Source organism: Protopterus annectens, chromosome 3.part1, assembly GCF_019279795.1.
Source record: "Protopterus annectens isolate FY-2018-M chromosome 3.part1, PAN1.0, whole genome shotgun sequence".
In the NCBI taxonomy this organism is placed as follows: domain Eukaryota; kingdom Metazoa; phylum Chordata; order Ceratodontiformes; family Protopteridae; genus Protopterus; species Protopterus annectens.
In genome coordinates, this window is record NC_056732.1 from 39905484 (window position 1) to 39932433 (window position 26950).

The window sequence follows — 26950 nt, forward strand, 5'->3', positions numbered from 1 at the left end:
GCTCACAACCCTTTCTGCTAACTAACGGTATGTGAGATGTCATTCCGCATGCTCATAAACCTTTCAGCTAACTAACAGTATGCGAGACATTATTCTACATGCTCACAACCCTTTCTGCTAACTAACAGTATGGGAGATGTCATTCCTCATGCTCATATACCTTTCTGTTAACTAACAGTATGCAAAACATTATTCTGCATTCTCATAAACCTTTCGGTTAACTAACAGTATGCGAAAAGTTATTCTGCATGCTCATAAACCTTAGTGTTAACTAGCAGTATGCAAGATGTCATTCTGCATACTCATAAACCTTTCTGTTAACTAATAGTATGCAAGATCTTATTCCACATGCTCACAACCCTTTCTGCTAACTAACATTATGCAGGATGTTACTCCACATGCTTACAACCATTTCTACTAACTAACATTATGCTAGATGTTATTCCGCATGCTCACACCCCTTTCTGCTAACTAACAATATGCAAGATGTTATTCCGCATGCTCACAACCCTTTCTGCTAACTAACAGTATGCGAGATGCCATTCTGCAATCCCATAAACCTTTTAGGTAAATAACAGTATGCAAGACAGTATTCTGCATGCTCACAACCCTTTCTGCTAACTAACGGTATGCAAGACATTATTATGCATACTCACAAACATGTCTGCTAACTAACATTATGCGAGATGTTATTCCGCATGCTTACAACCCTTTCTGCTAACATCATGCAAGATGTTATTCCACATGCTCACAACCCTTTCTGCTAACAGTATGCGAGATGTCATTCTGCATGCTCATAAACATTCTGCTAGCTAACAGTATGCAAGATGTCATTCCACATGTTTATAAACCTTTCTGCTAACTAAAAGTATGCGAGATGTCATTCCGCAATCCCATAAACCTTTCAGCTAACTAACAGTATGTGAGATGTTATTCTACATGCTTACAACCCTTTCTGTCTACTAACACTATGTGAGACGTCATTCTGCATGCTCATAAACCTTTCTGCTAACTAACAGTATGGGAGAAGTTATTCCACATGCTCACAACTATTTCTGTTACCTAACACTATGTGAGATGTCATTCTGCATGCTCATAAACCTTTCTGCTAACTAACAGTATGGGAGAAGTTATTCCATATGCTCACAGCCCTTTATTCTAACTAACACTATGCGAGTTGTCATTCTGCATGCTCATAAACATTTTTGCTAACTAACAGTATGCGAGATGTCATTCCACATGCTTATAAACCTTTCTGCTAACTATCAGTATGCGAGATGTCATTCCGCAATCCCATAAACCTTTCAGCTAACTAACAGTATGGGAGAAGTTATTCCATATGCTCACAGCCCTTTATTCTAACACTATGCGAGACATCATTCTGCATGCTCATAAACCTTTCTGCTAACTAACAGTATGGGAGAAGTTATTTCACATGCTCACAACCCATTCTGCTAACTAACAGTATGTGAGACATCATTCCGCATGCTCACACCCTTTCTGCTAACAGTACATGAGGCATTGCTCTGCATACTCACTGCACTGCTGCTCCTTAGTCTGCATTCTTGTACCTTGATATGTTTGTTCATTCCACATGCTCACAACCCTCTCTGCTAACTAACAGTACATGAGGCATTGCTCTGCATACTCACTGCACTACTAATGCGCTGCTGCTCCTTAGTCTGCATTCTTGTACCTTGATATGTTTGTTCATTCCGCATGCTCACAACCCTCTCTGCTAACTAACAGTACATGAGGCATTGCTCTGCATACTCACTGCACTACTAATGCACTGCTGCTCCTTAGTCTGCATTCTTGTACCGTGATATGTTTGTTCATTCCGCATGCTCACAACCCTCTCTGCTAACTAACAGTACATGAGGCATTGCTCTGCATACTCACTGCACTACTAATGCACTGCTGCTCCTTAGTCTGCATTCTTGTACCTTGATATGTTTGTTCATTCCGCATGCTCACAACACTCTCTGCTAACTAACAGTACATGAGGCATTGCTCTGCATACTCACTGCACTACTAATGTGCTGCTGCTCCTTAGTCTGCATTCTTGTACCGTGATATTTTTGTTCATTCCGCATGCTCACAACCCTCTCTGCTAACTAACAGTACATGAGGCATTGCTCTGCATACTCACTGCACTACTAATGCACTGCTGCTCCTTAGTCTGCATTCTTGTACCATGATATGTTTGTTCATTCCGCATGCTCACAACCCTCTCTGGTAACTAACAGTACATGAGGCATTGCTCTGCATGCTCACTGCACTACTAATGCGCTGCTGCTCCTTAGTCTGCATTCTTGTACCGTGAAATGTTTGTTCATCGTATGTTCACTCACTTTAGTCTAATTCAGAGTCACAAGGAGGCCACAGCCTGTCTTGGTGCTCAGTAAATATAAGGCAGAGAAACCAATTCTGGACCAGATGTCAGTTTATTATATCATGCGCTCACTCATGGCACACAAATGTTAGAATATTTGGAGACTGGCAATTCATCTGTGGCACTTTTTTGGAAGTGGGAGAAAATTAGTGTATCCAGTGAAAATCTACATAGACAAAGGAAGGACTTGTATACTCCAGAGAGAAGACATCCCACCTGTACACCATCTTGGAGAAACAGTCAGTGTGTGGTAACAGTGCTAACCACTGCACCAATGTGCTGCCCCTGACATATTCATGCATTCATTCATTCATGGGTTTGTTTTAGGAGTAAATTTCATTACAGATAGGTATGTTTTAAAGGGTGATTATATAGCTTTGATCAAATTAAATAATCTGTTGTGTGTATAGGATGAGTGTGGAGAAACGAATACCAAGTCAGTTGTATGAATCTGCTTCTTTCCATTTTGTTATGAGAAGATTAGGGCTATAAGTTTGTCCTCATACTCACCTATTGTTGAACAAATTAATTTCTAAAGCGTGTAGCGCATTATACATATTATCAGGTGTCTGTCACATGGCCCTTTTCTCTTTGCTCCATCAAGTTTCACTGTACCTTTAGCCGCAGGCTCTATGATGCCATTTATTTATGAATCTGAGTTTCTCTTGGCTTACTGACTTATAGGGCAGATTTACCCACCAGAAAATACATTTAGTGAGAATACAAGTCTTTGAAGTTATGTCAGTCAGTGTGTTCTACCAACAGACCTCTGGAGTGGTATGACTCTAAGGAAGGTTGTCCAATAGAGACACCAGGAAACTTCCAATGTTGTTACTAATGTAGTCATTACAAATCTGCATTGGTTCAAAATACCAGCACACTACAAAGGCCAACATTGTTACTAATACAGTCATTACAAATCTGCATTGGTTCAAAATACCAGCACACTACAAAGATCCAGTGTTGTTACTAATACAGTCATTACTAATCCACATTGGTTCAAAATACCAGTGCACTACAAAGATCCAATCGCATTACTAATACAGTCATTACAAATCTGCACTGGTTCAAAATACCAGTGTACTATAAAGATCCAACATTGTTACTAATACAATCATTACAAATCAGCATTGGTTTAAAATACCAGCACACTACAAAGATACTGCCAGCTTTGCTTCCTCCTTATTTCTCTGCTGACTAAAGTGGAGAGGATAATGCTTGTACCACGAAAATGTTATGTGTGTGTGTGTGTGACTGGAGATAAGGTAGTTTGAAAAAGACGGGCATAAACTTGATTAACACCACACAGCAGAATGGCAATTGACAAATAGGAAATAGGGCCACTCAAGAAATGAACCGGTATATATGTAGACTGACTCAAATTATATACACACACCACTGAAAAAGTTGCACTATATGCCAACTTGTCCTGACTGAGTATAAAATATCACAATATATCACAATATCACAGTTTCTGATGTCTGAAAATCATTCAGACTAGCTTAAGCTTAAAAAGATACTTCTGTAAAAAATTTACAATTTTTTGTTTGCTAATGGAAGCCCCCTCAGCTGTCTCCATCATGGATCAACCATTTGTATGACTGTATACTCCAATAACTGACCTCTTTCAAGGCAGCGGCTAGAGTAAGAGCCCAAAATGTCAGATGAATAACATACTTCGAAGAGAAAACAAACCTGCTTTTTTGCTTGTTTTAGACCTGGACGCCAGATTCCTTACTTTGTGCCTATCTGCCTTATTGCAGGTACCCTTTTATTGATGACACTTTGAACCTTCCTTTTTAGAAAGTACAGTTGTGTAAAATCCTACCATAACAGTAGATGTCCTTTTCTTCATAGTTACAATATTCTTCACTAAAGGCATTCCCTGCCAAAGGTAGCTTAACGTCTGGCTAGTATACCAAAGCCTTAGGATTTTAAGGATGTTGTACATCACACGCATGTTCCCTACTCATGGTGTAGGGCATAAAGGTGATGTACAGACGTACATACCTCAGAACTGAATACCCCCATGAGGAACAACAGTCCAAGCAGAGAAGAAGGAACATGTGCATCCAGAAAGGAAGAAATAAGAAAAAAAGGGGGAGCAAGGGAGGGAGCGAATACTGCAACAGTGAAGAGAAGGGTATCTACTGTTATGGTAAGATTTTACACAACTGTATTATGTCCTTCCATATCACTGTTGCAGTATTCTTCACTAAAGGGAGAGTACAAAAGCTCAAGAGGAAACTTGGGAGGAGGAAGGCCCAGAAGAACCCTCCAGAAAACCATGCAGGATAGCTCTGACAAAGCCAGCTCTTGCTCTGGAAACAGGATCCAATTTGTAATGGTCAGTAAAGGTATGGAAAAAGGATCAAGTAACAGCCTCAAAGATAGAAGTGTTATCCAATCCTTTGAAAAAAGCACAAGAGGAAGCCACAGCCTGGTAGAATGAGCCTTTACAGATGCAGAAATGCTTTTTCCCATGAAAAGAGTTACAAAAAGAAATGTCCTTAGAGATCCATGAAGAAATGATTTACTTAGAAACAGCCAAACCTAGAGATCTAAATAAGCAATAATGTAATGTAGGCAACCAAAGGTTGGTCTATAACAATAAAGAGCAACCAGAGAAAAGATAGTCCGACCACCATAACTGAAAACATACATTTTAATAAAAATTTAAAAATAAAATGTGGTAAAAACAGATGAGCATTTTCATACTTTTGTACTTCAGATCTAACATACGGGAAAGAATAAAAACTATTTAAAGTTCAAAAAACCAAACAACAAACAATTTAAATTAAGAATTCAATGACATAGTGGCCATGCTTTCAAAGCTGGTTTTAAAGGGATATTCCCATTTAAACCAGGAAATTTATCCTCTTGCAGGTTGGCTAGCCACCTCACCTCAGCCACTTTAGTTCTATTAATCAAGTCACCATCTCTTATATTATTGATAAAAAGCTTGCAGTGCAATGTCCTGTAGTAATACTTTTGTACACACCACAACTCACAAGAAATTTAGTATTAATTTTTATGCAGACAGAAGAACAAGTAATTTGGTCTATTTAGCTAACTACAGATTGTGCAAAGCGTTTTATGTTGGTAACATGAATAGACTACTGAGAGACCATGTCTTGCAACATCATGGTGATATTAAATGGAAGAAGATGTTTAATGCATTATTCAAACATATTTGTGATAACACAGGGCATTAATTTACTTTCATGATGCCAGAAATTATTATTGCTAATATAAGAGGTGGTGACTTGATTAACAGAACCGAAGTAGCTGAGATGAGGTGGATAGCCAGCCTAAAAGTAGATACATTTCCCAGTTTAAATGGGAATATCCCTGTAAAACTGGCTTTGAAAGCAAAGCCACTACATTATTGAATTAAAATTGTTTGCTGATTGTATTTTTTGAACTTTAAATATTTCTTGTTATTTCATGTATGTTAGATCTGAAGAAGCACATAAGTTTGAAAGCACTCATCTGTTTTCACCACGTTTTACTTTTTAATTTTATTTTTTAATTTTTATTGAAATGTATGTTTTCAGTCATGCTGTTCGCACTATCTTTTATCTGGTTAACCTAGAGATCTAGGATGAAAAGAAACAAAAAGTTGCTCAGACTTGCAAATGGCTTTAGTCCTTAGTTTTATCCAAATAATACCTGAGCTGCCTATGCAACTCCAAGGTGTGAAGAACCTTCTCACTAGCAGACCGCGGAGAAGGAAAAAAGGAGGGCAAATTAACAGACTGATTGAGAGATACTTCATTAACCACCTTGGCCATAAAAGAAGGATTAGTACGAAGAGACACCCTGTCCCTATGAAAGACTTAAAAAGGAGGAGCAACTATAAGGGCCTGAAGCTTAGACACTCTCTTAGCTGAAGTAAGGGCCAAAAGAACAACAGTCTTCCATATACAATGCTGCAAGGGAGCTGAAGCAGCAGGCTCAAAAAGAAGGACAAAATTAAGTCTCAGGAAGGAGGAGTAGGTCTCCAGGGAGGCCTAATATGAAGGCCACCTTTAAGAAATTGTTTGACTTCAAACCTAGAAGCCAAAGGAGGAGTCAATGGCATACACACAGAAATAGCTGAAGGGTGAGCTTTAACTGAAGAATATGTCAATGCAGTATGAAGCAATTACACAAATAAGAGATAATCAGAGGAAGTGCCATAGAAAGTGGATCCTGATGACAAGCAAGGCAACAGACAAAAGTCTCTTCCATTTCGACATATAGAATTTCCTGGTGGTAAGTTTTCTGGCCTCCTGCAGAACCTGACACACGTCCTCAGAAAAAAAGATGCGCAAAAGGGATAAAAACCCAATCACCCACATTGTCAGGTGAAGAGTGGATCAGTGAGGATGGATTAGAGACCCCTTTGTCTTGTGTGAGTAGGTCCACCCTGTGAGGAAACGTGTAGTCATTGTCCTTGGCTAGGTGCAAAAAAAGAGGGAACCAATGCTGTCTGGGCCAAAAGGAAATCAGCAACAAGATTTTGGGGGAGTCTTGAGCAGGACTCTTAGTATGAGAGGAAGGGGAGGGAAGGTGTAGCGAAACATCCCCTTCCAAGTAAAAGTGAGGGCATCCACTTTCCAGAACAGAGGACTTGGGACTCTGGTGCAAAAAACAGGAAGTTGTCTCTTTTAGAGGGGAGGCAAAGAGGTCTATCTGCAAAGTACCCCACTAGTGAACAATGTCCAAAAACACATCTCTGTGAAGCATCCATTCATAAGCCTGTGTAATGGACCTGCTCAAAATGTCTGCCAAAATGTTTTGCTCTGAAGGAATATAAACAGCTTGAAGAGTCACCTGATACTGGACAGCCAGATCCCAAACTTTAAGAGCTATTCAGCACAGAAGGTAGACTGGAGTCCCCACTTGCTTACTGACGTAACACATCACTGCAGTATTGTCTGTGACTGCCCAGAAAAGCAAGAAAGGATTTCCACACCATGAGGTATCCCAGATGAATTATGGACAAAAGCCAAGAATCTTGAGTGATCCGTAACCAACTTGGAAGGAACAGGGAAAAAATAAGAGATAAAGGGACCTGACACAGAAAGGAAGGGAGCAGGTAGTCAGAAGGAGGACTCGATCTAGAACCTTTCCTATCTTTGGAAGAAGGACAAGACTGTCTTCGAACAAAAGCAGGCTTAGAGGGATAATTCATCTGAAACTTAGGGATAGGAGAAACAAAAATATGCTTCAATTCTTGCAAGGCCTTGCCCTTGTCTTGCAGGGATTTGAAAAACTTAGCAACTGCAGAACCAAAAAGATTCTTATTAACAAGGGGAGCATCCAACAATTATCTTTGATATCATCAGGCAAAGGCTGGAGGTGAAGCCAACTGTAGTGTAGTGTCTCAACACAGAACCAAAAGCAGCAGCTCTACAGGAAGCATCAGCTGCATCATAACTACATTTAATAGAATGGCAGGCTACTTGGAAACAGGAGCCCAAAAAAGAAAGAGCTGAAACTTTCCCCTCAGAATCAGGAAGATCGGAAACAACATGAGAGGCCTGAGAAAGAAGAGCTAAGACATACCTGGTCATATGGGTCTGATGGTTAATAGCCTGAAAGGCTAGGGTAGCAGCAGTATACATCTTTTTGCCCAGCCGTTCCATGGCCCTACTGTTCTTGTCAGAAGGAAGCAATTTAGTAGAAGGCAAGGGCTTACAAGGCTTGTCAGAAGAGACAGACACAACAGAGGGGTCAACAGAGGGACTTTTGTACAGAAACTTGCAGTCCTCAGGCACCGTATCAAATGTGTAAAGTGTTTTATGGCTGGAGACTGAGAATCAGGGCCTGGAAAGCTCCTGAAAAAGTGACAAGAAGGTAGCCAAGACTGAAGGAATATCAGAGAGCTTAGGGGACTCCATCTGGGGAAGTTCATATCATCTCTTCTGGATACTACAAACTTGAGAACAGTCCCATTTTAAAAAAGTCCATCACCCAGAAGGAGGCTTCTTTGTTCACCAGTGGCAGTGGGGAGCTTAGAGCAGCCTATCTATCCCTGGAGGAGTGTTCCCAGCACAATAATCTGGTAGTCTATTGGCTGTTTTGGGCCAATTTCTAGCTCTTTCAAGTCCCCCTGTATAAAACCCGCTTTGGCGCGGCTTTGTCCGATTTTGCGCATAGAGCAGCATCGGGCAGCTCCGCTTAATTGGGTTTAAACCATTCTCGGCTCCACAAAGTCTGCTCTTCACTTTTTCCCTTAGAACTGATCTAGTTCTCATAATAAACACTCTATTCCTACTCTAAAACCTGGCACTTGCTCACTAAAGCAATTATATAAGTCAGCACTAAAAAATTAAAAGCACTACACCCTCACAAACTCCCTTTGAGTACCTTGTTCCCCACTGGCCCTTTTTTTCAATTATAAAAGAATTCCCAATACTATTCTAGCATGTCCAAAGGTCAGTTGTCAATCTCCTCTCCGGTCCAGCTGGTGAATCTGGGAATCTTGAGGCAATGTTACAACTGCCTCATGTACACAGACAACCCTCTCCTCCTCCCAACAAATTCCAACACATGTGAGAGATGCAACCATATAGCCAAACTGGAGGCTAAGCTCTCTCAACTCAGTACTGGCGTAACCAGTCAAAAGGAGAAGGAAACCACACTCACTACAATTCCAGTCTCACATAGACCTACCACGACAGCAAACCAAACACATAAACACACAATAACATACTCGGAGGCTCTAAATAAAAATCTGCCTAAGCAGCAGAGACCTCCAAAGCAGACACCCAAGCAACCGCTACCCCAAAACAAAACACGTGCAACACATAGCTCACAAAGCCAGTGTGCCGAAAACTCACAGCCCTTAAGGCTAAACAACACACCTGATACATTTGTAATAGGTGACTCTATCGTCAGGCACACTGATGTCCCGCTCACCAGGCTGAACAAGGAGAAGGTCACGGTGAGCAGCCTGTCGGGCACTAGGATCCGCCACATAACACAAGCACTCAGGTCACTCCAAGGCAAGTACAAATACGACTCAGTCATTGTCCATGCTGGTGTGAATGACCTGAGACGTACCTCCCTGGACTACATGAAAAGAGACATAGAGGAGCTCTCTGAGCATGTAGCCCAGGCCTGTATGACCCTGACCTTGAGTAGCATCTTACCCTCACCAAGAATGATGCCACAATATGAAGACAAGATGATCAATTTCAAAAATTGGCTTAAGTATTGGTGCCATTCAAAGGGGATCCAATGCCTGTCAGCCTGGGATGACATGCTCGACAAGCCACGATTCTTCGCTAGGGACGGCTTGCACCTGTCACCCCTGAGCTTTCGGATATTGGCAAAGGCTCTTGCCACCCCCATAGTACCTTTTTTAGGCAAGGCTCAAAAGACAAACCCACCTCCATAGGTATCACAAGGGATACGAAACTAAGAGTAATGCTACTCAATGCCAGAAGTCTAAACCTCAAGATGCACACACTCGAAACTCTCCTTAGCATGGAGAACATCGATATCTGTGCAGTAACAGAAACCTGGTTCAAGGCTCCCGAGAGCACCCTAGCACTACCAGGTTATACCTCATACCATGCTTTTCGGCCCCAAAACTTGGACCAAACCACAAAAGGAGGGGGGAGTATCAATATTCATCAAAGATACCCACACCTCCAGGTTGGTGGCACAGCACGAAGCATCAGAGACTATCCATGTGCAACTAACAGTGGGTAAAACTGCCTTCCAGTTTATAGTCTGCTACAGACCACCCTCCCAAACCCAGGAACCCCACTCGGTCTTCCTGAGAACACTGGAAAATATGAAGGTCTCTCCAAACACCATTATATTGGACGACTTCAACTACCCAAACATAGACTGGGAGCATTAATCTAGCTCCAACACCCTAGCCCAAAGGTTCCTAGAATTTATAAACTCAAATGCTATGGAACAAATTGTTACTACTCCCACAAGAGGGGAAAACATACTGGACCTGATCATCACCAACATGGGGGCTCTATGCTCCAGACCAGAAGTGTATCCCTCACTGGTAAAATCAGACCATAAACTAATCTCACTGGATATTCACATCCCGACCCCAACCCCTGCCCAGAAAACCACAGTGAAAAACTTCTCTAAAGCAAATTTCACACTCCTCAAAACCGAGGTGAAATCCTTCAAAGCCCCTGGGCCTGTGGAAAATATGGCCCAGACCGCAGAATCCTTTATAAATGCATTCTATGAACACCTTCAGGAATGCATGGATCATGCAATCCCAAATAAAACCAAGACCCAATCCTCCAAAGGCAGGCGTCCTGTCTGGTGGACCCCAGCCATAAACAAACTATACAATAGAAGGAGGAAGCTACTACATGATAGAGCAAAATCCCAAAAAGGGAAGGCATCTCTGATCAGTATTAGCAAAAAACTATGGGCACTCATAAAATCGTCTAAGGCCAGCTTCGAGAGAAAAACTGCACAGGACACCAAGGATAATCACAAGGCTTTCTTTAGTTATGTTAGGAACCTGGGTGGGAATTCCCAGATATGCTCAGAATTAGTCCAAAATGACAAAAATACACCAAACCCACAGACATTGCCAACATCCTACCTGACAGGTTCAGCGCAAACTTCTCCCCCCCCCACCAAAAGGGCAAATATCTATCCCAGCAGAGTGCTGCCCCCCTGACATCTCAGATGCTCAGGTAAGAGCCGCCCTCTCCAAAGCAAAAAACTCAGCATCAATGGGACCAGACGGTGTCCCGGGCTGCATCCTACATGAACTCCAAGAAGAGCTAAACCCAAACATAAAACTACTGTTCAATCTCAGCCTTACTACAGGATATGTACCCAAAGAGTGGCATACAGCAACAGTGGTCCCTCCTCTCCACAAAGGTGGTGCCTCAACGGATCCTGGAAGCTATCGCCCCATAAGCCTGACTAGCTTGGTCTGCAAAGCTATGGAAAGGATCATCATGGACCTCATAAATAAAGATATTGGGGACCTACAGACACTGGATCCTACCCAGTTTGGCTTTGTTAAGGGCAGATCCTGCCTCTTAAACCTGGTCGATTTCTTTGAAACAGTCAACAAGGCCATTGACGAGGGGAAGGTGGTCCACACAACCTACCTGGACCTCGCAAAAGCCTTCGATACAATACCCCACTCGGGAATTATAGATAAGCTCACCAGCTTAAATATAAACCTCTATGTCACTAGATGGGTTGCAAACTGGCTCAAGGACAGAACCCACATGGTTAGAATTGCTGGAGCCATGTCAGACTCCAAACCAGTTACAAGTGGCGTCCCAAAAGGCTCAGTCCTGGGACCTCTCTTGTTTGGTATATATTTCTCTGACGTACAGGCCAACACGGAAGGATTGTGGCTGACCAAGTTCGCAGATGACTGCAAACTAGGTGCCATAATCGACTCTCCAGCCGACACAAGAATCCTACAAAAGGGCCTCATAGAAACAGACAACTGGTGCCAGAGCCATGGCCTCAAGCTAAACGCCAAAAAGTGTATAGTCATCCCCTTTGGCAAAAGCAAAGTGCCCACAAATTACCACATAGGTGGTAATCCATTAAGTACGGAAGAAGTAATTAGGGACCTGGGGACCCAAGTTGATAGCAATCTCTCATTTGAAAACCACATGGCCAAAGTGGTTAGAAAAACATTTTATATAGCCCACCTAATCATGAAGGGATTCACATCTAGATCAGGGGAGGTCATCGTGCCTCTTTACTCATCCCTCATCAGGCCCATAATTGAGTACAATGCCCCTTTTGGGATGTACCTTACCAGACACCTGCAGCAACTGGAAAGACCCCAAAAGTACCGCACCAAGATGATCATCAGGCTCAAACAGATTCCATATGCTGCCCGGTTAAAGAAACTCCAGCTCTACTCAGTGGCATACCGCCTGCTCAGAGGCGATCTGTGCCTGACGTATAAAGCCATGTCCAACCCGGAATTAATGGACATGCTGCACCTCAGAAAATCCAAATCCCATCGAGCTACGTGCTCGAGAGACTTGAACCTCAGCACTGAAATAAATAGGACATGCTAGAGGGACACATTCATAACCCAGAGGCTCCCTTCATTCTGGAATAAAATCCCAGTCCAGGTTAGGCAGAGTCCCTCATTGACTCTCTTCAAGAGGAATCTTGATGAGTGGATGGGAGATCGTAGGTTTACCCCGGATATCACTTCTGTGTCACTGTTAGACAGAGGCACAGTATACTAACCTCGAAAAAGGGCATCGCAAAATTCATTTAAAATGGGTGGCAAAAGCCAAACACACTCTGGCTAGGCTTATAAATGCCCTAGGGCAGATAGCCTAGTATGAACCTATGAACGTATGAACCTATGAACCAAGAGATAGAATCTCCAAAAGAGAGTTCCTCAAAGGGGGAGTCTGGGCTAATGGAATCTTTCTCCTCAGAACCAAAGTACAATGGGGAGGGAATTTGACAGGAATAAGCCAAGGACTCTTACCTGAGTCCAATTCTTCATCAGAAGAATCCTGCTCCTTAGGCTTTTTAAGTGGAGTAGACGACAAAGGGGGAACAGAGGCAGAAACTTTCTGAGGAGGCTCCAATGCCATACATGCATTAAATAACCCCTGTGTAAAATCCTGCAATTCATGCTGGGGGTCTTTGGGAGCAGGGGAGATGTGTTTAGTTTTCTACTTCTTCTTAAGAAGGAAGTCAGCCCTAAAAACCTTAGGAGGCTCAGAACCTTGCCTCCACTCAATCAATGTAGTGGGAATCTCCTCCTGAAAAAGAATCTGCCAAATGCATCTAGGTCCCTCAAATATGATCAGCCAAAGTTCCCCCTCAACATCCACAACAGACATCTGCAGAGCTTTCCAGGATTTGCTATAAGCCGGATACATGCTGGCCTCTGATGTGGTTGCACCACAGGAATCTGGTGCGGTCCTCTGGGTTTTCACTAGCGTCGAGAGAGGCCCGGGGGAGGTGGTACAGCAGCTGAATCCGACCAAACTCTCTTGGTTGTCTTGGCAGACTGCTGACCCTAAGGACAGGATGATTCCTCTACGGCACCCTTTGCCAACAACTTAAGATGCTGGTTCTCTAGGTAGACAAACAAGAAGGAGAAATGACTACGAAGGGTCTTAGAGGCAAACGCTTGACAAATCAAGCACTTAGTTGATTGTGATAAGAACCCAAGCAAAAGAGACACTGCTTGTGATGGTCTTTATGGGGAATCTGTCTCCCACTCTGGCATTTCCCTTTTCTAGATGACACATAACTCACAATAAAGAAAAGTAGATAAGAGGAAACCCCCAACGGGACATTTATCTGAAAACGGCTTAGCAACTAACACAAATGAAGGAACATTCACACTAATGATCAAAGATGGCGTTCAGACAGGCTGCAAAGAAATTCTGAGGTATGTACGTTCTTGCGTCAACTTTGTACTCTACCCGTGAGCAGGAATGTTCTTAAAATCCTAAGGATTTGGTATACTGGCCAGAAGTTGGGCTACCCTTGGCAGGGAATCCCTTTAGTGAAGAATACTGCAACAGTGATATGGAAGAACATCGTCCTTTATTCTTTCCTTATATTGACTGCATTTCAGCAAGGCAACAAGCAGCAAGGTATCACAATTCGAAATTGTGATACTAATGAACTCTGCTTTTGAACTACTAGCATCAACACAGTTACAGTCATCAAGAACAGGTCCACGGCAAAACAGATAAAGACTGTGCTGGCCCTAATTTTCTATCTGATGGCTACTTAGGCAGTTCATTGATTTGGAAAGCTCAGGTCTAAATGTGTCTTTCAGGATGCAACATGGATGCTTTCTTCTGAACATGGTATGGAAGAGATTTAGACATTGCAAGCAGCAGAATGAAGCCTAGGGAATGTGACACTGGCTGTGTGGTATAAAAGGGTAACGTCCTCACTATAACTCAGGATTGTGTACTGACCTTGGCAATGGAGGCCTAGCCAATGAGACTGAGCGACTGATGCTGGTACTGACCCTGGCAATGGAGACCTAGCCAATAAGACTGAGACGCTGATGCTGGTACTGACCCTGGCAATGGAGACCTACCCAATGAGACTGACCCTGGCAATGGAGACCTAGCCAATGAGACTGAGCCGCTGATGCTGGCTTGCTCATTCTGAGGGTAGGGAGATCAGCCTGCTCCAATACTGGCACCTAGTGGAGCTAGTGGAGTCTAGGTGTAAAAGCATGCAATGTAAAGGCCAGAATATGTGTAGTTTGCTAAGCTGTGCACAGCATCATATCTGGATATGTGTGTGTGTAAGAATACACTACCCCTGTATACCTGCACTTTGCAGTGCATGCTTCAAACCACCAAAGGGAGGGGTTAGGGATCAAAAATCACAGAAACTCCTTTTGAGACGACCTCTCTATTGGCCAGCTCTTGCACCTATAATTGAGCAAAATGCCAAGGGGAAAAGGGAATAAAAGGGCAGATCATCTAACAATCAGCAAGGATCAGTCGAAGAAAAGGAAGAAACATGAACCAGGGAATGTAGTGGTAAGCAAACTTCACTTACAAGCTGGGGCATGACTCTCAAAAACATTTTTACCAGGTGTAAAGTATTTGAAGAAGGCCATCCATTTGCCTTGAAACACTTAAGAACTCCTCTCAAAATAAGCCTTCTCAGTACTTACAGTAGTAATAATCAGACTACCATTAGAATTTCTGCTGGTGCTGTCCAAGTTCATAGGTAGGTACTAGGCTATTGGCCCTAGGGCCTATATAAGCCTAGCCAAAAAGGTAACCTGGCTTTCGCCACCCAAGTAAATTATTTTTCTGTGCTCCTGTCGAGCAGAGCCACAGAAGTGATCCCCGGGGTGAATTTCCTATCTCCCATCCAATCATCAATATTATTCTTGAAGAGTGCTAATGAGGAGCTTTGTTTGATATAGATAGAAAGTATGTTTCAGAGTATGGGAAGTCTCTGGGACAGAAATCTATCCTTCCAGCATGTTCTGTTTATTGTGGTGACAAGGTTTAGGTCCCTAGAGCGTGTAGCACAGAGCGATTGGGATTTCTTTAAATGGAGCATGTCCAAAAGCTCTGGGTTTGACATAGCTTTGTATGTTAGGCAGAGATCGCCTCTGAGTAGGCGACTTGTGACGGAGTAAAGCTGGAGTATTTTGAGACAGTCTGCGTAGGGCATCTGTTTGAGGCCAGTTATCCTCTTTGTACGGTATTTCTGTGGCCTTTCCAGTTGTTGTAGATGTCTTGTGAGGAACATACCAAAAGGGGTGAAGTATTCTATAATGGGTCTAATGAGTGACGAGTAGAGGGGAACAATGACCTCTTTTTTACAGGATGAGAAACCTTTTGTGATGAGGTGTGCCATGTAGAAGGATTTCCTGACTACTGTGGTGATGTGATTATCAAAGGAGAGACTACTGTCCACCTGTGTCCCAAGGTCTCTTATCACACTTTTGGTGTTAAGTAGACTACCGCCTATGTGGTAGATCATGGGTACAGAGTTATTACCAAAAGGGATGACAATGCACTTTTTGGCACTGAGCTTGAAGCCATGGCTTTGACACCAGGCATCTGTCTCAGCGAGGCCCTTTTGTAGGATGTCCACACCATTAGGAGTTTTGATTATGGCTCCTAGTTTGCAGTCATCTGCGAACTTCATTAGCCAAAGACCTTCTGTGTTAGCCTGTACTTCAGAGAAGTAGATACCGAACAAGAGAGAACCCAGGACTGAACCCTGTGGTACTCCACTTGTCACTGGTCTGAAGTTGGATTTGGAGTCTGCTACTTTCACAGTGTGGGTTCTGTCAGTGAGCCAGTTGGAAACCCATCTTGTGACATAGGGATTTATACCTAGTTTAGTAAGTTTATCTATAATTCCAGAGTGGGGGATGGTGTTGAAAGCCTTGGCGAGATCTAGATAGGCTGTGTGAACCACCTTACCCTCATCTACGGCTTTGGTGACCACTTCAAAGAAGTCTATCAGGTTTAGGAGACATGATCTGCCTTTTACAAACCCAAACTGGGTGGAGTCCAGAGTTTGGAGATTACCAATGTCATTGTTTATAAGTTCCATGATGATACGTTCCGTAGCCTTGCAGACCAGGCTCGTCAGGCTAATGGGGTGGTAGTTCCCGGAGTCCGTGCTGGCTCCCTCTTGTTGAGTGGGATATTCAGTGGGCACAAAGCCTGAGGTGAGGCTATCATTGAACATGGTACTTAGGTGGGGTGCCAGTTCGTTCTGTAGTTCATTTAGAACACAGCCTGGGATGTTGTCAGGTCCCATGGATGCTGTGTTCTTGGCTTTGGAGAGAGTGGTTTTTACCTGTGCAACCATGATTACAGGAACTTTGCATTCTTCCAGTATAGAGATGGGCCCTTTAGGGGGTGAGAGGGGGTTAAAGTTAGCACTGAACCTATCTACCAGGATGCTGGCAATATCAGTTGGTTCTGTATATTTAGTGTCATTGTGCTGTAACTCAGAGCAGATCTGAGCGTTGCCATTCAGATTCTTGACATAGCTATAGAATGCTTTGTGGTTGTCTTTAGAATCAGTGGCAATTTTGTTTTCGTAATTAGCTTTGGTGGATTTTATGAGGGATCTCAGCTTCTTACTGAGGCTGACCAGGGAGTTCCTCCAGTCATGGGATTTTACTCTTTTTTACAACAGTTTCTTTCTTCTTTTGTAAAGTTTGTTTATGGCAGAAGACCACCAGATTGGCTTCCTTTTTTTGGAGGATAGCATCTTGGTTCTGTAAGGGATTGCATGATCCATGCACTTGTGTAAGTGCTTATGAAGTGCATTTGTGTAGGATTCAGCAGTCGTATCTCTATTGTCAGTCTGCATGGGTGTCGTGAAATTTGCCACTTTTGTCTTAAGAAGCGTGAAATTGTCTTTGGAGAATTGTTTTACGGTGGTTTCCCTAATGGGGGTGGGATGTGAATGTCTAGGGTGATTAGCCTGTGGTCGGATCTGACCAATGAGGAATTGACCTCTGGTGTCGAACACCGGTTGCCCATGTTGGTAATGACCAGGTCTAGGATATTGCTGCTCCTGGTGGGGGTGTGGATAAGTTGATCCAAGTCGTTGGAATTTATGAATTCCAGAAAACGTTGTGCACAAGTGTTGGTACATGAATAGTTTTCCCAGTTAATGGTGGGGTAGTTGAAATCGCCCATTATTAGGGTGTTAGGTTGTATCCTAATATTTTCCATTGTATCATGAAATGAGGAGTGGGAATCCTGGAGCATGGTGGGGGATCTGTAGCAAGCAACAATTTCGATTGCGGTCTTGTCCAGAGTTAGTTGCACTTGAATAATATTGGATGCATTATGGTGAGCAACTAGCCTGGATGTGTGGATATCCTTAATGAATATGGACACGCCTCCGCCTTTAGTGTTTCAGTCCAGGTCAGGTGGCCAAAAGATGTGGTATGAATTATAGCCTGGTAATGCAGGGGTGCTCTCTGGTGCCTTGAGCCAGGTCTCTGTCACTGCACAGATGTCGATGTTCTCCATTTTAAGGAGTGCCTCGAGTAAGTGCATTTTGAGGTTTAGACTTCTAGCATTGAGTAGCATTACCCTCAGATTTTGCTTGCTTGTACCTGTTATGGTGGTGAATTTGTCATTTGAACCTTGCCTAAAAAAGGCACTAAAGGGGTGGCAAGAGCCTTAGCCAGTATCCGCAATCCCAAGGGCACAGGTGCAGGCTATCTCTGGCAAAGCATCGTGGTCTGTCGATCACGTCATCCCAGGCAGACAGATACTGGATCCCCTTAGAATGACACCAGAAGCTTAGCCAATTGTTGAAGTCAGTCATTTTGTCCTTGTACTGTGGTATCATTCTGGGTGATGGCAGGATGCTACTCAGAGCTAGGGTCATACCTGCCTGGGCTACAAGATCGGACAGCTCCTCCATGTCTCTTTTCATGTAGTCCAGGGAGGTACGTTTCAGGTCATTCACAACAACATGGACAATGACAGAGTCATATTTGTACTTGTTGTGGTGTGACCTGAGTGCATGCATTATGTGGCAGATCCTGGCACCCGACATGCAACTGACAGTAACTTTCTCCTTGTTTAGCCTGATGAGTGGAACATCAGTGTGCCTGACTATAGAGTCACCTATGACTAGAGTGTTGGGTATGTTGTTATGCCTTATGGGCTGTGGTTGAGTGGCACACTGAGTTTCTGGGCTATGTGTCATTTGGGTTGTGTTGGGGGGGTGGAGGTTGCTTGTGTTTTTGCTTTGGAGGTCCCTGTTGCTTGGGCAGATTTTTATTGAGAGCCTCTGCAAATGTAGATGTTTGTTTTTGTGTTTCTGTGTGTGTGTTTTGGTGGTGTAGGTTTTGAGGGACTATGTGATGAGTATGGTGTGGTGTAAATGTTTATACACAAGAAGTGGTGCAAGTGTTTATACACAAGAAGTACCTTACCAATTCAAAGAAAGATATTTTGCAGATGTTGTCAACATGGGGCAATTGATATGTTTATAACAGTGAGGACAAAAGAGTAACAGGATGACTTCAAAGCAAAGAAGATGAGATTACTGTGTATTTACAAACTGTACTGCTGCATGAAAAAGAAAACCAGTGGAATATACTGACAAGTAATATACAGATAAAACAGAACAGCAACGGCCTTGATCCTGCAGGACACCAGAACAGTGCTGGGATGACCAGTGAGATAGCATTTATCCACGTAAAGAAAACAATACCCATATACAGGTTACTGGTGGGTCACATCTTGAACACTTCACGCATACTGGACACAGGAAAACAAACTTCTGAACAGTGCATACTGGACACAGGAAAACAAACTTCTGAACAGTGTATACTGGACACAGGAAAACAAACTTCTGAACAGTGCATACTGGACACAGGAAAACAAACTTCTGAACAGTGCATACTGGACACAGGAAAACAAACTTCTGAACAGTGTATACTGGACACAGGAAAACAAACTTCTGAACAGTGTATACTGGACACAGGAAAACAAACTTCTGAACAGTGTATACTGGACACAGGAAATCAAACTTCTGAACAGTGCATACTGGACACAGGAAAACAAACTTCTGAACAGTGCATACTGGACACAGGAAAACAAACTTCTGGACAGGTCTTAATTATCACTGAAGGGAGGTATCAGTAATGCTTTAATGAACAAAGTTAGAAAAATGGTGTATATATGGTATTTACATGCAAAATATTAAGAGTTGTCCAACAGTGAGTGAACCTCAGGGAATGAATTTAGAGTAAGTGAAAAGTAGGAATATTAGTTACCTTACAGTCAGATTGGAAACAGACACATTTGACTTTGTTACAAAGAAGGGTTAAAAGATTTTTTGTCTTACTTATTGTAAGGAAAAGCACTGAGGAAGGGAGAAGTCCCAAAAGCGTTGCAATAAAGTGGATTTGTTGCGTTCTTGAAGTTGTTTTTTTGTTATCATAAGGAAGGGCAGGAGTGAATGGCTGGAAGGAAAGTACCCCAGAGGTTTGGACCAAGTACAGAAAATGTAGCTCAGATGATGTTAGCAAATGTGAAAGTATGAGAATAGTAGTAGCATTAGCAGCCATCATGACAGCAAAAAGACAACGTACATAGCTTTGATGGAAGCCATGACAGTAAGTCAAGAGTTGGAATAGGATTGTAGGGAGCCAGTGGGAAACAGCAGATCGGCCCTTTGATGAATAAACAGCCAGATGGCTCTGCCTAGAGGCATACAATTATGTTCAGAGGGTGGGGACTATGAAATGAGCCTGCAAATGCAATTAGCCAACAACTGAAGGTCAGATAAGTTAGATTTAGAGAAGTAGGCTAGAAAAGTTAAGTCCATATTGTAGCTGAGGTATTACTACACCTTTACAGAATATGTTTCATGAGTAAGAAAGCCGGAGTTACTACGACATACACAGACTGTCTTTTTGATTTTCTTTTTAAGGAAGATGTGAGCTCATGGTAACAGAAGAATAAGCCTGATATCTAGCTAGTTTTATTAGCCTCAAACACCGAGTTATTGAAGCTTAAAGATGGAGCAGCATTAGGAAGTGTCTTTAGCAGCACAGCAGGGCCGAAGAACATGTTTAGTTTGAGAGGGATTGTTAGTTAACTGGAAGGTGTAATGTTTAAGAAACAGCTCACCCTAAAACATCAGCATGATTAACCTGTTCCAAACTCAGTAAATCCAGTCAGTGCTCTATGACTTATAAAGGAGAACTGTATATATACACTTGGACACTTTCTTGTTCTTACTTTGAGTTATTATTTTGGTACAAATATGGCTTCTTCATTAGACACTTTTCAAATTGTATTAAAGTTCATATCCCATTAATGCATATACACAAATCAGTTACAGAAGGAAAAAAAAAATGCAGGCAATATTCAGTGCTTATGATATGCAAGACAACATTTAAAACCCTGAAACCTTGCACTTGTTTTAAACAGATTGTACGCTGCCAAATGTCTTTCACATTCACACTAGCGACATTTAATGAAGGAAAGAAGACACCAAAAATACAGCACAGGTAAGTGTGCAGAAATGTGTGAGTGAGTGAGCTGCAGGCCTGACAGTCTCATTACTGTGTTTTCATTGGTTACTTACTGTTTCTGTTTGCCAAAATGTATCAACAATTGGGCATCTTGAATTGCCAATGAATCTGTAATACCACATCCAGGCTTCTGGGTTGATTGGTTCTCCTACACTTCCTAGGATTTTCAAAGATTTCAGGTTATGTCTGTGGAGAGGAATTTCAAACATTATGCCTAGGCAAGCAACATTCATATGTAAGCATGAACATATGTGTCAACAAGTGCCATAACAGAGTATCCATATAAAGATACGTTGCACCCATTCTAAACAGTGTCATAACAATGTATCCATATAATGATACTTTGCACCCATTCTAAACACAGTCATAACAGCATATCCATATAAAGTTACTTTGCACCCATTCTAAACAGTGTCTTAACAATGTATCCATATAATGATACGTTGCACCCATTCTAAACACAGTCATAACAACATATCCATATAAAGATACTTTGCACCCATTATAAACAGTGTCATAACAATATATCCATATCCATATAAAGATACTTTGCTCCCTTTCTAAACAGTGTCATAACAATGTATCCATATAATGATATTCTGCACCCATTCTAAACACAGTCATAACAGAGTATCCATATAAAGATACGTTGCAGCCATTCTAAACAGTGTCATAACAATGTATCCATATAAAGATACTTTGCTCCCTTTCTAAACAGTGTCATACCAATGTATCCATATAAAGATGCTTTGCACTCATTCTAAACAGTGTCATAACAATGTATCCATATAAAGATACTTTGCTCCTTTTCTAAACAGTGTCATACCAATGTATCCATATAAAGATGCTTTGCACCCATTCTGGTAGTATAAAACAGCTATGGAACTGTGCGTCGTGAAGAAACTTTTCCAACCATAGCTCTACAGCTGGCATGGTTTTCACTAGTAGAACATTTCAAATGTTCACCACCAGCTAGAAACTTTATCAGTATTACTCCTGTACTGACCATACTTGTCATCCAAATGGTTTCTATGTGGCCTTCTATGGTGTACTGAATTAGAATACCTGCTTGTCTTAACTGTTAATGATTATGTTAAATTAAAGGAAAGTTACAAAAATGGCCCCCTACATAATTAATTTATTTATTTAACATTTGTTTACTGGGAAAGTCCAACTTGGAACAAAGCCAATTTTCAGTGGAGACCTGGGGAGAAACACTCCAGATGCATGTCTTTATAAAGTGGGAGGAAAACGGAGCACCTGGAGGAAACCCACACAGACGCAGAGAGGGCATGCAGACTCCACACAGAAGGCACCCCAGCTGAGAACCAAACCAGAGAACCTCTTGCTGTGAGGCAACAATGCTACCGCTGCACCACTGCTCTGTCCAAAATTAGCACTTTATCAGCACCTTTCCTGTCCCTTCTAAAAAGCCCTTTGCCAGGACTCCTTGCAGAGAGAGGCAGAGAAAGACAGAAAGAGATGAAGGAGGTGCAGGTGTAAGAGGGATTTGTGCGAATTTAAAAACATGAAAAGAATTGAGAGGCTAAATTAGCTTCTGCCAGATGTGAACACACTTGGATATCCTCCATTAATGGATGCCTATCTTTCTGGAACATACCGCTATTATTATCTCACAGATCAAAGGTTTGATCAGCACTTAACACAGTACTCTGACGATATGTACCCTACAAATGGTTCAGCCTAGACAACAGATGTATTTTGGACAGGACTGTTCTGGCACAGGGCTTCCTCTCTCTTTAATCATACATACACAAATACATTTTTTTTCTGCTCTACCCACTGTCATTTCATATAAAACCCCAAGTCTGAAACTGAATCCTACTCTTCTCTCCTTCCTGTACAGCTGCTAATCTCTCTATATCATCCCATGGGAGGGTCTTTCCTTTCAAGGAAAGATTAAACTTTTGAAACCTTCTAACTTTTGTGGCCAGCACTGCAGAGGAAGGATCGGGGACCAGATGAGTCATCATTTACAGCTGATTTTAATTATTTTTTGAATGCTATCCTAATCTACTCTCCTCATCACCTGTCAGACAAAAAGCAACTTAAAATATCAGGCTCAAGCAATGAAAACGAGGAGCGTTACAACTGCTTGTAACCCCAACTAGTGTCCAGTTACTGCTTGGTAGGTCATGCAACCCCCAGCCAACCTCTCTCCCCAAGGTGGGTGAACTTCTATTAGCCACTTACACCCCTCCATCTCTGGCTCGCACCTCCAGTGCCAAATTCTACACTTGAAGCCTGAGTTGGCTGGGGTACACTCTGGATTTTATCCCCCTAAGCCAAAGAACTGGTGACAATGTTCCTTCTTTTTTATACACAAAATGGAATTCTGAGCTATAGTCATCCTGAACAAGACCCGTGGTAGTGGTGCTGCGGTAGCGTTGTTGCCTCACAGCAAGATGTTGTCGCGCTCGATTCTCAGCTAGAGCGTCTTCTGTGTGGAGGCATGTGTGAATGGGCGTGCCTTTGTTGAAGGTTGTGCATCAGGGCTGGTAACTCGGCATGTAAAATTCCACTACCAAACATTAGCGGACCAGAGTTCCACTGTGGCAACCCCTAACCAGGATAAGCCGAAAGAAACAACAAGTCATCCTGAACAAAATGTCGCCTTTCGATATCATACTGTCTCTTTTAATTTGACAAGACGTGCAACTGGTGACAAATAGAACATTTTACTTGGGCTATTCTAGTTACACAGTAGCAATGCATGGCATATATTCCTTTGGACAAATGATTATGTCCAGTACACTGCTTGGCTCCATGAACTGGTGTTGCACCCCAAGTTTACTTAATAATGCAGCCCATGAGCAGAATGCAGCCTAAATGGATAAACTGACATCTCTTCAGCAGGTTCATAGGTAAGTGCTAGGCTATTGGCCCTAGGGCCTATATAAGCCTAGCCAAAAGAGGTTTCCTGGTTTTCGCCATCCAAGAAAATTATTTTCCTGTGTCCCTGTTGAGCAGAGCCATAGAAGTGATCCCCGGGGTGAATTTCCTGTTTCCCATCCAATTGTCAAGATTTCTCTTAAGGAGGGCTAATGAGGAGCTTTGCTTGACATGAATGGGTAGTCTGTTCCACAGCATGGGAAGTCTCTGGGACAGGAATCTATCCCTTCAGCATGTTCTGTTCATTGTGGTGACAAGGTTTAGGTCCCTGGAGCATGTGGCCCGGAGAGATTGGGATTGCTTTAAGTGTAGCATGTCCATCAGATCTGAGTTAGACATGGCTTTGCATGTTAGGCAGAGGTAGCCTCTGAGTAGGCGATATGCGATGGAGTAGAGCTGAAGTTTTTTGAGATGGTCTGCATATGGCATCTGTTTGAGGCCGGTAATCCTCTTAGTGAGGTATTTCTGTGGCCTTTCTAGTTGTTGTAAATGCCTTGTGAGGTACATGCCAAACAGGGCATTGTACTCTATAATGGGTCTGGTGAGGGATGAGTAAACAGGAATGATGACCTCTCTTTTTCTGGAGGAGAACCCCTTTGTGATGAGGTGTGCACGTAGAAGGATTTCCTGACTACTGTGGTGGCGTGATTATCAAAGGAGATACTATTGTCCACCTGTGTCCAAAGGTCTCATCACACTTTCAGTGTTTAGTAGGCTACCACCTATGTGGTAGTTCATGGGTATGGTGTTTTTCCCAAAGGGGATGACAATGCACTTCTTGGCACTGAGCTTTAGGCCATGACTTTGACACCAAGCATCAGTCTCAGTGAGGCCTCTTTGTAGACTGTCCACATCCTTAGGTGAATTGATTATGGATCCTAATTTACAGTCTGTGAACTTCATTAGCCAGAGACCAGCTGTATTACCCTGGATTTCTGAGAAGAAGATACCGAACAGGAGAGGACCCAGGACCGAACCCTGTGGTACTCCGCTTATCACTGGTCTGAAGTCGGATTTGGAGTCGGCTACTTGTTTGAGTTCTGTCAGTGAGCCACTTGGCCACCCATCTTGTGACATAAGGATTTATGCCCAGTCCAGTGAGTTTATCTATAATATCAGAGTGGGGGACGGTGCCAAAAGCCTTGGCAAGGTCAAGATAGGCTGTGTGTACCACCTTACCCTCGTCTATGGCTCTGGTGACTGTTTCAAAGAAGTCAGTCAGGTTCAGGAGGCATGATCTACCTTTTACAAACCCAAACTGAGTGTGGTCCAGAGTTTGGAGATTACCTATGTCTTTGTTTATAAGCTCCAGGATGAAGCGTTCCATGGCCTTGCAGACCAGGCTTGTCAGGCTAATGGGGTGGTAGTTCCAGGGGTCAGTGGCGGATCCCCATTTTTGGAACGGGATAGCCATTGCTGTGCACCATTCCATAGGCACAAAGCCTGAAGTGAGGCTATAGCTGAACATGGTACTTAGATGGGGTGCCAGTTCATTCTGTTGTTTGTGCAGAAGGCAGCCTGGGATGTTGTCTGGTCCCATGGATGCTGTGTTCTTGGCTTTGGAGAGTGCCTTCTTTACTTTTGCATGTGTGATTAGGGGGGATTTGCAATCTTCTGGTATGGAGATAGGCCCTTTGTGGGGTGGAAGGGGTAAAGTTTGCAGTGAACCTGTCTGCCAGGATGTTGGCAATATCAGTTCGTTCAGTAAATCTAGTGCCATTGTGCTGTAGCTCAGAGCAGATATGAGTGTTGCCACTGAGATTCTTGACATAGCTGTAGAATGGTTTGTGGTTGTCTTTAGAATCCATGGCGATTTTATTTTCATAATTAACTTTGGAGTATTTTATGAGGGATCTCAGCTTCTTACTGAGGCTGACCAGGGAGTTCCTGCAATCATGGCATTTTACTCTTTTTTTTGCAACAGTTTCTTCCTTCTGTTGTAGAGTTTGTTTATGACAGGAGACCACCAGATTGGCTTCCTTTTTTTTGGAGGCTAGTGTCATGGTTCTTTTGGGGTGGCACAGTCCATGCACTAATGTAAGTGCTTATACAGTGCATTTTTATATGATTCAGCAGTCGTGCCTCTATTTTTCGTCTTTATGGGTGTCGTGAAGTTAGCCATTTCTGTCTTAAGAAGCATGAAATTGGCTTTGGAGAAGTTTTTTTATGATGGTTTCCTTAATGGGGGGGGGGGACCAGATATAGATGTCTAGGGTGATTAGCTTGTGGTCGGGATCTGACCAGTGAGGAGTTGACCTCTGGCATAGAACATCTGTTACCCATATTGGTAATGACCAGGTCCAGGATGTTGCTGCCCCTAGTGGGGGTATGGACAAGCTGATCCAGGGCGTTGGAATTGATAAATTCCAGAAAACATTGATCAAATGAGTTAGTACAAGAGTAGTTTTCCCAGTTGATGGTGGGGTAGTTGAAATCTCTCAATATTAGGGTATTGGGCTGTACCTTAATATTATCCAGTATATCGAGAAAGATGGAGTGGGTGTCCTGGGGCATGGCGGAGGATCTGTAACAAGCTACAACCTGAATTGCAGTCTTGCCCAGTGTTAATTGTATTTGGATAATTTCGGATGCATTATGTTAAGCAACTAGCCTGGAGGTGTGGATATCCTTTATGAATATGGACATGCCTCCTCATTTAGTGTTTCGATCCAGGTTAGGTGGCCGAAAGGTGTGGTAAGAATTGTAGCCTGTTAATGCAGGGATGCTCTCAGGAGCCGTAAACCAGCTCTCTGTCACTGCACAAATGTCGATGTTCTCCATCTTAAGGAGTGCCACGAGTGAGTGCATTTTGAGATTTAGACTTCTAGCACTGAGTAGCATTACCCTTAGATTTTGCTTGTTTGTATCTACTATGGTGGTGCGTTTGACATTTGAGCCTTGCCTAAAAAAGGCACTATAGGGGCGGCAGGAGCCTTAGCCAGTATCTGGAATCCCAGAGGCGACAGGTGCAGGCCATCTCTGGCAAAGCATCATGGCCTGTTGTTCATGTTATCCCAGGCAGACAGATACTGGATCCCCTTAGAATGACACCAGAAGCTTAGCCAATTGTTGAAGTTAATATGAATTAGGTGTAGCCAAAAAGTTCTGCTGCCACCATGTCG

General features: G+C 42.8%; 1 protein-coding gene across 2 annotated transcripts in view; it reads right to left on the bottom strand.

Annotated features, from left to right (window-relative positions):
- The window catches only part of LOC122797979 (acetyl-coenzyme A synthetase, cytoplasmic-like), a 1448208-nt gene that overhangs the window by 303472 nt on the left and 1117786 nt on the right, over positions 1-26950 (bottom strand). For both annotated transcript variants that reach the window (XM_044066533.1, XM_044066532.1), the window contains one exon: positions 20969-21101. In XM_044066533.1, coding sequence (XP_043922468.1) covers positions 20969-21101 — 133 coding nt within the window. The remainder of the gene's footprint in view (positions 1-20968; positions 21102-26950) is intronic.